Source organism: Lissotriton helveticus, chromosome 4_1, assembly GCF_964261635.1.
Source record: "Lissotriton helveticus chromosome 4_1, aLisHel1.1, whole genome shotgun sequence".
Lineage (NCBI taxonomy): Eukaryota > Metazoa > Chordata > Amphibia > Caudata > Salamandridae > Lissotriton > Lissotriton helveticus.
In genome coordinates, this window is record NC_136063.1 from 78,432,040 (window position 1) to 78,445,492 (window position 13,453).

The following is a 13,453-nucleotide window of genomic DNA, read 5'->3' on the forward strand; positions in this document are numbered from 1 at the left end:
CGTAACTCATGACGGTGTGGAGCCGTCATGAGCACGCAACGGGTTAAAGTGGATCAGTGTATAGAATTCATCTGGTGCAATAAAGCATTCATAAACCCATAATAAAAACGTCTGAGTACAGAGGATACAAAATACATTTTATGAAACCACAATTGTTGCCTTCTTTAAAAGCTTTGAAGACTAAAACCTGAGAAATTGAGATGCAGCTTCACTTAGTGTTCGTCTTATGGACCCTGCCTCTAATGCCCCACGTTCTGGACCCTGCCTCTAATGCCCCACTTGTGGCCCCAGAATTTTGCCACCGCACAAGCAAACAGTGGCCTGGCATCGGACATCAGGATCCTCAGTGCAACTCTGTATTTGTCAGCTCCCAGTAGCTTGCAGATTGGAGTAAGCCAATTCTTCCTCGGCGTCACATACGATGGACAGGCAAACATTGTGTGGACTAAGGTGTCCTGATGATGTCTACACCCAGGACCGCTGAGAGCAACCCCATTCCTACTGGTCCATTTATGAGAAAGATCGTTCTGGGGCGGTGTGCCAAACCTGAACTGAATGTACAATTTTTTATCCCCAGGTGTTCTATGAAATCCAGATATCCTTCCAGAGAACGGTCGTGTTTACAGGCCATGAAGTCTACAGTGAGCTTCCCCTAAGGCCCCCTACTCATTTCCTTCTAAGTTACCCACCCTGACTAGGCATTCTTCACATCACATTTCCAGGGGAACAAAGTTGGATCATTGATCTTCCATATATTACCCATCCCAATAGCTGTAAGCAGGCTCTTAACATCTCACAGCCAGCTACCCTACTTTTTACATCCTCCAAAGCACGTGCGTATGGCAAAAGTTCAGAGGTCGTCTTAACCCTCAGCCAGAACAGCAAGGGGCGCAATCTGGCTTTGGAGGCAGAAGAATGTCTGCTGATGTCTAGCATAAGCGGAACAAGGGGGTGCTCTGGGGGGGCGTGGCTTGACGCCGTAGCAAAATGGCGGATCCCTGGTGAGCTCCGCATATCAGCGGGACTCATTTGCCGTTTTGAGCCGTTTCTGCGTCGCCTTTCTTCCTTGACGGAGCCGATTTTGCAGTCGGAAGATGTGCGGAACGCTTTGGTGTTGGTTGCAGAATTTTTCGGCATGGGACGCCTGAGTTGCTGTTATCCTTGCTACTTTCTCCTCACAAGTCGCGCGTGGCCGCCATTTTCAAGCGCCGCACCCGCGATTTCTTCATACTTCGGTAATTCACTTCAACTGCTATTCTTCTGAGGCACCTCCTGTTTTAATGTATCTTGACCTGCTCCTCTTTTGTTTTCTGCGCTGTTTTTAGCAAAAATGAACTGTTTCTCCTCAAATTGGTGACATTTGACGATTTTTTCCTTCAAGGGAGACATACATGGCTGCTAGTTTGCTCTTGCTGCTCCTGTCTTACTTTTGATATTGCTCTTTCATCCTGCTATATTTTTGGAGAGCTTTTTTCTAGTGCCACTTCATTTACTGTCTTCCATTCAGGGGCTCTCTGGGATATTTCTACTCATTGGTTTGCATTAATATTCCCAACGTTGAGGAGTATTGTCATAATTCAAGGAATACATCACTTGAAGTACTGTTCTCAAGCAACAAGTTGGTTTTGCAAGGACTTGAAATTTTGCTGGCATCTAATCCTGGCATTTTCTCTCCTGATGAAGAGGTGGGCGGCCGCTATCAATAGCCGCTAGGCTCACATTCTTTTTCATATTTTTTTCAAATGTCACACAGATTTTTTTTGTTTCTCCTTGAGGAATATTGTGTGTGCATCCTTTGAGTTCTTTTTTCGGTTTGCACTCATCTCCGACTCCAATTTTGTTGGATCAGCCTGCTGTGTCCTTCACAGAGCTCTCTTGCCATTTCTGCTATTATGGCTCACTACTCACATTCTGCAAGATCCTCTATCACGGGCACGAAACCAAAACGTCGTAAAAATGACTCACCGTCTTCTATTCATTCCTGTCCTAATCTTGTTCTGGACTCTATCCTGGATGAAGTACGTGGTCTCCAGCCTTTTATGACCGCAACAAATGAAAAGCTGCGACAAATTGAAGAGAGGTGGATTGTTATGGAAAGTAAGGTCCTGGATTTAGAACAACGTGTTAGTGATATACAGGATATCTCCGCGAAGGTCCCATTGTTGGAGCAGGAAATTCATGAATTGAAAATTCACACTGAGGATTTGGAAAATCGTAACCATCGTAACAACCTACGCCTTTATGGTCTGCCGGAAAATGTTGAAGGTCCAGACATGGTACTCTTTCTTCAAAAATTTCTTCCTGAGCTTCTGTCTCTTCCATCTGCAAATCTTTCTCTTAACATCCAAAGAGCACATCGCCTAGGCCGTCCTACCTCTAATACTGCGAGGCCTCGTGGAATCATTATGTTATTCTTGGAATTTACTGAATTGATGACTGTCCTGAAGGCTGTTAAACTCAAAAGTTGTCTTCTTTGGTCTGGGCATAACATCTTCATTTCTCAAGATATCACCAATGCAACCAACGCTCGTCGAAAGGAATTTCTAGCTCTCCGACCTCAGATGAGACACCTTAATATTCAATATGGAATACTTCTTCCTTGCCTCTGCAAGATTACCCATAATGGGAGCTCACAATCCTTCGATGATCCTGAAAAGTTGAAGCTTTTTCTTTGCTCCCTTTCTTCCGCTGGAATGGACATTAATGTTTGAGTGTTGTTGCTTTGCTCCTTTCCTTTTATCTTCCTAAACTTAACTTATTAGCTTTAACTTTTTCAATTTATATGTTTGTCTTTTCTCTACTGTTTTTGATATGTGTTACTGTCATTTCTTCTCATTCCGCTTCCCTATTATCCTCCCTTTTTCTCTATATATCTTTTACTCGGTTCCCTCTGTACTGAGGCTCTTGTTCTCTTTCTCTTTTCTATTTTTCTTTATGAGATCCGCTTTGCTCTGCGTTACCATGCTCTCCCCTCACGGTTCTTTCTTCTCGCCACAGGTCTGGGTGTTTTGCCCTGATCTGTTTGTTCATTTCATTCTTTTTCCTTTCTCTCTTTTTCTTTCCCTTTTCTTCTCTTCATGTTCTCCTATTCATTTTATTTCGTGCTTCGTTCTGTCTGTTTCTCTTTCTCTTCTTGCTCTATCCCTTTTTTCTTTCCCTTTTCCTTCTTCTACATTATTTTTGATTGTATACTCTTTTTTGTCTCGTCTTTTTGTTAATTTTCCATCGCTCTTTGTTATTGCTTTAGGGTTAATGTATACTAATACTGTGGGTTTTGCTGTTGGATTGTCTTTATGTAATTTTTATGTATGGTGTGTTCTTTTTTAAAGTCATGTCCTTGAAGTGTATCTACTCCACTTGTCTTCCACCCTCCCAACCTTCCATTATGTGTAACTTTGTTACGTGGAACGTCCGGGGTCTTGGAAATCCAATCAAAAGACAAAAGGTACTGTCTCTTTTATCTAAACTTAATTCTCAAATTGCTTTTCTTCAAGGAACTCATTGTACAGATGTGGAGTCGCTAAAATTCGAAAGACAATGGGTGGGCCAAGTCGTTTTTCTCCTGCATCTAACAAGAAAGGGGGTGTTGCTATATTATTTCATAAAGCTTTATCAGTTCAAATTGTGTCTACTCAGAACAATGATGATGGTCGATGGGTAATGGCTAAGATTGTGGTACAAAATAAAACATTAGTTTTGTTCAATATCTATGGTCCTGTTAAACCAGATCCCAAATTTTGGATTGATATTAAAATTCTTCTCTTCTCACTTGACTGCCCTAATATTGTTGTTGCTGGTGACTTTAACCAATGGTTAGACCCTTTTTCTGATAGACTGTCCAAATGCAAAGTTCAACCTGATAAATCCCATAAATCTTTTCAATCGGCCATTGCCTCTCGTCCTTTATACGATGTTTGGAAAACCTGTAATTCTGATTTACTTGAATACACTTTTTTCTCAAATATGCATCATACTCGTTCTAGGATTGATTATATTTTGGTTAGTAAATCCCTACTTCCATCTATTCAACAATCTGAAATCGGATCCATTTTCATTTCAGACCTTGCACCCGTTTATGCTGTTTTAGATCTTTCACTTACTTCCTCCAAATTTAGCAGATGGAAATGTAATACTTTTTTACTATCTGACTCAGCTTTTATTAAAGAAGTCACTACTTTTATTAATGAATTCTTTACTTTCAATTATCCGTTAGATACTTCTGTTCCTAATAACTGGGATGCTTTTAAAGCTGCTCTCCGTGCCTTCACTATTTCTTACGTTTCAAAAAAGAAGGCCACAAGAAATAAATATGAGGATCAACTACACGCAATTAAAAGATTAGAGAATGTCTATTTTACCTCTAGGTCTCCTAATGCCCTTCATGATTTAATAGCAGCAAAAACTGACCTTAATAAATTAACAACAACTGAAGCATGTAATATTCTGCTTAAGATCAAGTCTAAATATCATGGAGGTCAAAATAAAGCGGGTAAGATGTTAGCAAACTACTTAAAAGTTAAGTCTGAACGTAAAACTGTTGGCCCTATTCTCAACGAGTCTACTAAAAAGCTAGTTTCATCAGATGAAGACATTGCTGAAGTCTTTCATGAATATTATCAATCTCTTTATTCTGATGACACATTCCCCTCTACTCAAAATTTAAACATCTTTTTCTCAGGTCTCCCCTCCCCACCATCTCTTCCTGATGAATTTGACGCTTTAGAGAAAGATATTACTCTCCAGGAAGTAATCAATGCTATCCACTCTTTGAAGAAATCGAAGGCACCAGTCCCTGATGGGTTACCTGGGGAATTTTGTTCTACCTTTAACTCTATTTTTGCCCCCAAACTCTTACAGCTTTTTAACTCCTTTATTGCTGATGCTCGAGCTTCTGGGTCTTTTATGGATGCCTTAATAGTTATAATTCCTAAACCTGATAAAGATCATTCTTATTGTGAAAATTATCGTCCTATATCATTAATTAATTATGACTGTAAAATTTTTGCTAAGATTCTTGCGTCCCGCCTTGATAACATCATTCCTCTTTTGATCAAAACTGATCAAGTTGGATTTGTGAAAGGTAGATAAGCCTCTGATAATGCTCGAATGTTTACTAATATTATTTCCCATGGCAAAAAATGTAAAGATCCCCTTGCTGCCTTCTCTTTAGATGCTGAAAAAGCATTTGACCGTATTAATTGGCACTTCATGTTTCATACTCTCCAATGGTTTGGTTTTGGTCCCTCTTTTATTTCTTTTATTAAAATCTTGTATTCTTGTCCTCGAGCTAGTATTTTTGTCAATAACCATTTTTCGAAGTTTTTTTCTTTATCCAGAGGTACACGACAAGGATGTCCTCTTTCCCCCTTATTATTTATCCTGTATCATGAACCATTCTTAGAGCGTATTCGGACTAACTCTCAGAACACTGGTTTTAAACTTACCTCTGTGGAAACTAAAATATCTAGTTATGCAGATGATATTTTGATTTGTATGTCCCATCCTGTTGAGTCCCTTCCACATTTTATGAATGAAGCTTGACTTTATTCCTCTATTTCTGGTTATAAGCTTAATTTATCCAAAACAGAGGTTTTACCCTTAAACTCTATCTGTTATCAATTTATGTTTAATGATACTAATTTTGCTTGGTGTCCCTCTAAAATTAAATATCTTGGCATTTGGTTCTCGTCAACCCTAAATGATACTATTAAATTCACATTCAACGCGTTACTTAAGAAACTTCAATCGCTCCTCCTCATATGGGGGCAGATGCATCAACATAACCATTTGCGATTTCTAAATAGCGATTTTTGAGGAATCGATATTTAGAAATCGCAAAATGGCATGTATGTAAAAAATCGCAATTTTTTTGCGATTTCTTAATCTTCCTTATTTGCGAATTCGCAATTTGAGAATTCGCAAATAAGGAATCATTTCCAATTCATTCCTATGGGCCAGGAGGCCCATAGGAATGATTGTGAAATACATCTCAATTTCCGATTCGCAATTTGCTAATCGCAAATTGAGAATAATTTCAAGGGTGCAGGGGTGTCTCAAGGACACCCTGCTGCACCCCTGAAATGTACATGTGTGTGCATATGGCGAACATACATGCCCTATGGGCATGTGTGTGCGTCACATGCCACCTTCAAAAATGCAACATTGTGTATTTTTTGAAGAATTCACAAATTACCATCAACTACAAGTTGGTGGTAATTTGCAATTTCTTAACCAGAATTCGCAATTCAAAAATGCTACATACATAGCATTTAAGGAATCGCAAAATTGTGATTCCTTAAATGCTATGGCAAAATAAGGAATCGCAAATTTTTGCGATTCCTTAATTTGCGAATTTTTGATGCATGCCAAAACATGCAAATAGACCCTTTGCGATTCGCAAAAGGCTTGATACATCTAGGCCATGGTCTCCCTTATATCTTTCATGGTGGGGCAGATTGGATACTATCAAAATGATTACTGCTCCTCATGTGTTGTACATAGTGTCTATGCTTCCTATTAAAATCCCTAAAGTGTATTTCTCTTGATTAAACTCCATTTGTATAAAGTTCTTGTGGAATAATAAACACCCACGTATTGCTCTAAACAAACTTATTCAACCTAAAAATGAAGGGTGGGGTCCGTTTTCCTCACTTTATAGCCTATCACTCAGCTTTTTTGATTAAACAATCTTTTTCTTTAGCTTATGATTTTTTGGATATTCCTGTCCCCAGATGGATTCTTTTTGAACGTTCATTATTAAAAGATTTTTCTTTTCAACACATTACTTTTATGTCTAATTGCACCTTTTTGTCCAAAAACCCTGTTTTGTAATACTCCCAAACTTTACTCTATAATACATTTTCTAAGGCTATGACTCATCTACAATGTTTTTTATCCTCTATTGTATGGTATAATAAATTTCTTAAATACAAAGGCAAATCTTTTTACTACAAATATTGGAAGGAGAAGGATATCACTTTTGTTTATCAATTTCTCCATAAATATTCTCTTATCCATTTTCATGAACTTCAAATACGCTATCAATTACCTGACTCCTGTAGTAATGAATATAATATAATCGTTAATGCCATACAATCTCATTTAGTCACTTTTTCACTTCCACCTGACTCCCCATCTGTAACCCCTTCTACTCCACTATATTCATTATTTTCTACCCACAGACCTAAAGATGCTTTTGTATATAAGTTATTGTTATCTAATGTTGTTAATCGTTCTAAATCCACTATTGAGATTGCATGGGAAAATGATTTATCCATCTCTCTCCCTGTTATAACCTGGGAGAAACTGTGGACCAAGTTGCTCAGAGTTTCTGCTGCTGCACGTATAACTCAATCTTTGTATTTTATTTATCATAGAGCTATTATTACTCCTGTTAGCATTTGTAAGTTTTCATCAACTTCCTCTCCACTTTGTTGGTCATGTTCTAGTGAAACGGGCACGTTAAAACATCAACTGTATGAGTGTTCTTCCGTTTTCTCTTTTTGGACTTCAGTTTGGAATGTTTGCATGTCAATATTTCACTTCAATACTGCTGTATCACTACTGCATGTTTTTTCAGGATCTTTATCACCTGATGTAGATATTGTATCCTCTGTTTCAAGACTGTTTGATCTTTTTATTGATTTAGCTTTTAAAGTAATTTTATCATCCTGGAAAGACAACTCCAAATTATCGTTACTTACTTGGTGGAATTTTATTTGTGATGAACACAGGATCGCTACTGTTTCCTCTTCCTCTGTTTCTCAAAAAATCAATTCTGATCTCCTTTGGCTTCCCCTTACTACTTACCTTTCTTCCAATCCTCCTATACGTTAACTCTTCTTCTCTCTTTTTCCATAATATTGTCCTTCATCATTTTGATTCTTTATTTCTTATTTTCCTTTCTCCTTCTTTCCTTTCCTTTCCTTTTCTTCCTTCTTTCTCTTTTTCTTTTCTGCTGTCTTTCCTCTTTTATTTCTTTCTAATTAGAAGTCACTTTTATGTTATATGTCTGATTGCTTATTTTACTCGTGTTAAATACGTTTTATGAGGGCCTTTGTTTTGTATTTGAAAATCTAAATAAACATTTCTTAAACAAAAAAAGGGGGGTACTCTGGGGTAGAATCCCTAGGCTTCTTAACATTTTTAAGTCTAGGCTACTGAGCTCCTCTACGTGTTCCAAGCCCCACAATTATGCACCATACATTGTAGAGCTCATCACTTTAGCATCATAAGCCTGCATGGCTGGCCCAATCGGTTTGGTGTATGATGATCGATGCTCTCTCCCTAAAGCCCCAGCCAACTGTTTGTGCTTCAAGACCATCTTATTAATATGAGGTTTCCATGACAAATTATCCGCAGCATTAAGCCTAGACAGTTAAAGGCGCTGACCCTCTTAAGCTGTAATCCTTCAAGCCTGGGGCAACCCATGATAGGATTTGTGGGGGTTCAGGGCCATACAATTGGTTTTGGTTATATTAACTATTAAACCTTTAATGTCAGAGAATTCTTGGAACTGGTTCAGTAGTTGTTGTAACCCTCCAGTTGGTTTTGATACAAGCAGAGTATTGTCAGCAAAAAGCAGAGTAACTACTCCCCCCTGCCCCCAGCCTCTGCCGGTTTTGCACTGAGAAATTGTATCACATTATTAATAAAAAATTAGAAAAGTGTGGGGGCCAATACACAGCCTTGGCGGAAACCCTTATTAACAGAGATTGGATCGGTAAGCTGGTCTTGCAAATCCCAATGAACCCTAGCAGAATTTCCTTTGTGCGGACGGTAAGTAGAACTACAATTTCCTCCGGCAGGCCTAAATCTCTAAGAGTTTGCCACAGATTCTGCCTGGGTACTAGGTCAAATGTCGTCTTATGTTCTATAAAGGCTACATAGAAAGGTCCCTTTCCCAATTAACACTGTTTTCCAGCAGAGGAGAAGAAACCAGAACACTTCATCTATGGTCCCTGTTTTCTCTCTAGACCCTGCTTGGGATAGGGACGTTTTATTATCATGAGCCCATTCCTGTATTTTGCCCAAAAGAGCCCTACTGAAAACCTTCTGTATTGCTTCAATAAGACTAATAGGCCCATAGTTGTAGGGAGAGGACTTGTTGCCTTATTTAAATACTTGTACAACTTTTGCTCCTCTCCAGGAATCTGGGCTAGGGACACCATCAGCTATAGCATTGAATATTATATACATACATTGCATCCAGCCCGGGATATCTCAAAAGAAAAGGTCACCTGGTATCCCATCAGGGCCCGGTGCTTTAGAACGGACAATGGTGCTAATTGCGGGGATAGAAATCTTTTTAAGACAAGCATTTGCAATGCAATAGGTCTCGTATTAGGAAAGTTTGAGCTATTGGTATTGTAAATTACACATTTTTTTATTTAGGTTTTGTTTTTGAAAATAGCGAAATTAATAGCTTTGTCATTTACCATGCCAATAGTTATAACTTTCGCAAATGTGACACCTATAGCATTTGTAATGCAATATGTGTTGTATTTACGTGACTTACATGTATGGATATTACAAATAACAATGGTTTTAAATATTTTTAAATAATTAATACTTAAAAAAGTTATTGTAATTTATAATGGCAATAGCTTAAACTTTTGTAAATAACATTTGTGAAGATTATGTTCAGTGTAGTTTATTGTGACGAAAATCCAAGAACATATGTCAAATATTAACATCTTTTTGTTACATTTGTAATAAAGCTTGAAACATTGAGATAACATATTTGAACCAGTTGTTGTTGAATGGTTGCACAGATTGATGCTGTGGTGGAGCTCAGTGATGTTGTGGTGCCACTGAGTGATGCTGTGGTGGTGCTGAGTGATGCTGTATACTATGCTATGTTTTGTTTTGCTATCCTATGTTTTGTTTTGTTATTCTATGCTATGCTGTTTTGTTATGCTATGCTATGTTTTGTTATGCTATGCTATGTTTTGCTATGCTATGCTATGTTATGCTATGCTATGTTTTGTTATGCTATGCTATGCTTTGTTATGCTATGCTATATTTTGCTCTGCTATGCTTTGTTATGCTATGCTATGTTTTGTTGTGTTTTATTATGCTATGCTTTGTTTTGCTATGCTATGTTTTGTTATGCTATGCTATGTTTTGTTGTGTTGGTATGCTATGCTGTGTTTTGCTATGCTATTATGTTTTGTTATGTTTTGTTCAGCCATGCTATGTTTTGTTTTGTTAAGCTATGCTGTTTTGTTGTGTTTTGTTATGCTATGTTTTGTTATGTTATGCTATGATTTGTTATGCTATGCTATGTTTTGTTTTGCTATCCTATGCTTTGTTTTGTTATGCTATGCTATGTTTAGTTTTGCTATCCTATGCTTTGTTTTGATATGCTATGCTATGTTTGTTGTGTTTTGTTATGCTATGCTATGTTTTGTTGTGTTTTGCTAGGCTATGCTTTGTTATGCTTTGCTATGTTTTGTTATGCTATGCTTTGCTCTGCTCTGCTATGCTGTGTTATGCTATGTTTTGTTATGCTATGTTTTGTTATGCTATGCTTTGTTGTGTTTTATTATGCTATGCTTTGTTTTGCTATGCTATGTTTTGTTATGCTATGATATGTTTTGTTTTGCTATGCTTTGTTTTGATATGCTATCCTATGCTTTGTTTTGTTATGCTCTGCTATGCTTTGTTGTGTTTTGTTAAGCTATGCTATGCTATGTTTTGTTGTGTTTTGCTATGTTTTGTTATGCTATGTGTTGTTGTGTTTTGTTATGCTATGTTTTGTTATGTTATGTTATGTTATGCTATGGTTTGTTTTGCTATCCTATGCTTTTTTTGTAATGCTATGCTTTGTTTTGTTATGCTCTGCTATGCTTTGTTTTGTTATGCTATGCTATGTTTTGTTGTGTTTTGCTATGCTATGCTATGTTTTGTTGTGTTTTGCTATGTTTTGTTTTGTTGTGTTTTGCTATGTTTTGTTTTGTTGTGTTTTGCTATGTTTTGTTATGCTATGCTATGTTTTGTTATGCTATGTTTTGTTGTGGTTTGCTATGCTATGCTTTGTTATGCTATGATATGTTTTGTTATGCTATGCAATGTTTTGTTGTGTTTTATTATGCTATGCTTTGTTTTGCTATGCTATGTTTTGTTATGCTATGTTTTGTTATGCTATGCTATGCTATGTTTTGTTATGCTATGCTTTGTTTTGTTATGTTATGCTATGCTATGCTGTGTTTTGTTATGCTATGTTATGTTGTGTTTTGTTATGCTATGTTTTGTTGTGTTTTGTTATGCTAAGTTATGTTATGTTTTGATATGCTTTGTTATGCTATGTTTTGTTATGTATGCTGTGTTTTGTTATACTATGCTTTGTGTTTTGCTATGTTTTGTTATGCAATGCTTTGTTTTGTTATGCTATGTTTTATCATATGATATGTTTTGTTGTGTTTTGTTATGCTATGCTATGTTTTGTTGTGTTATGCTATGCTATGTTTTGTTGTGTTTTACTATGTTTTGTTATGCTATGTGTTGTTATGTTTTGTTATGCTATGTTTTGTTATGTTATGTTATGTTATGGTTTGTTTTGCTATCCTATGCTTTTTTTGTAATGCTATGCTATGTTTAGTTTTGCTATCCAATGATTTGTTTTGTTATGCTCTGCTATGCTTTGTTTTGTTATGCTATGCTATGTTTTGTTGTGTTTTGCTATGCTATGCTATGTTTTGTTGTGTTTTGCTATGTTTTGTTTTGTTGTGTTTTGCTATGTTTTGTTATGCTATGTTTTGTTATGCTATGTTTTGTTGTGGTTTGCTATGCTATGCTTTGTTATGCTATGCTATGTTTTGTTATGCTATGCAATGTTTTGTTGTGTTTTATTATGCTATGCTTTGTTTTGCTATGCTATGTTTTGATATGCTATGTTTTGTTATGCTATGCTATGTTTTGTTATGCTATGCTTTGTTTTGTTATGCTATGCTATGCTGTGTTTTGTTATGCTATGTTATGTTGTGTTTTGTTATGCTATGTTTTATTGTGTTTTGTTATGCTAAGTTATGTTATGTTTTGATATGCTTTGTTATGCTATGTTTTGTTATGTATGCTGTGTTTTGTTATACTATGCTTTGTGTTTTGCTATGTTTTGTTATGCAATGCTTTGTTTTGTTATGCTATGTTTTATCTTATGATATGTTTTGTTGTGTTTGTTATGCTATGCTATGTTTTGTTGTGTTTTGTTATGCTATGCTATGTTTTGTTGTGTTTTGCTATGTTTTGTTATGCTATGTGTTGTTGTGTTTTGTTATGCTATGTTTTGTTATGTTATGTTATGTTATGGTTTGTTTTGCTATCCTATGCTTTTTTTTGTAATGCTATGCTATGTTTAGTTTTGCTATCCTATGCTTTGTTTTTATATGCTATGCTATGTTTTGTTATGCTATGTTTTGTTGTGTTTTGCTATGCTATGCTTTGTTATGCTATGCTATGCTTTGTTATGCTATGCAATGTTTTGCTGTGTTTTATTATGCTATGCTTTGTTTTGCTATGCTATGTTTTTGTTATGCTATGTTTTGTAATGCTATGCTATGCTATGTTTTGTTATGCTATGCTAAGCTTTGTTTTGTTTTGTTATGCTATGCTATGTTGTGTTTTGTTATGCTATGTTTTGTTGTGTTTTGTTATGCTACGTTATGTTATGTTTTGATATGCTTTGTTATGCTATGTTTTGTTATGTATGCTGTGTTTTGTTATTCTATGCTTTGTGTTTTGCTATGTTTTGTTATGCAATGCTTTGTTTTGTTATGTTATGCTATGTTTTATCTTATGATATGTTTTGTTGTGTGTTATGCTATGTTTTGTTTTGCTATGCTTTGTTATGTTTTGTTATGCTATGTTTTGTTGTGTTTTGTTATGCTATGCTATGCTTTGTTGTGTTTTGCTATGCTATTTCTTGTTTTGTTATGCTAGGTTTGGTTTTGCTATCCTATGCTTTGTTTTGTTATGCTATGCTATGTTTTGCTATGCTATGCTAGGTTTTGTTATGCTATGCTGGTGAGGGTGTGTGAGGGTGAGTGAGGGTGTGTGAGGGTTAGGGGGTGTGAGGGTGAGGGTGTGTGAGGGTGAGAGGGTCGTGAGGGTGAGTGAGGGTGGGTGAGGGTGTGAGGGTGAGGGTGTGAGGGTGAGGGGTGTGAGGGTGAGTGAGGGTGTGTGAGGGTGAGGGGGTGAGGGTGAGGGGGTGTGAGTGTGAGGGTGACTGAGGGTGAGGGTGTGAGGGTAAGGGTGTGTGAGGGTGAGGGGGGTGAGGGGGTGTGAGGGTAAGGGGGTGTGAGGGTGAGGGGTGTGAGGGTGAGGGGGTGTGAGGGGGTGAGGGTGAGGGGGTGTGAGGGTGAGGGGGTGTGAGGGTGGGTGAGGGTGTGTGGGTGCGTGAGGGTGAGAGGATGTGAGGGTATGTGATGGTGAGGAGGTGTGAGGGTGGGTGAGG

General features: G+C 37.2%; 1 protein-coding gene across 1 annotated transcript in view; it reads left to right on the forward strand.

Moving 5' to 3' along the window:
• The window catches only part of LOC144827881 (uncharacterized), a 247,038-nt gene that overhangs the window by 163,820 nt on the left and 69,765 nt on the right, over window positions 1-13,453 (forward strand). Inside the window, 1 exon segment of the mRNA XM_078686046.1 lies at window positions 3,495-3,657. Coding sequence (XP_078542172.1) covers window positions 3,495-3,657 — 163 coding nt within the window.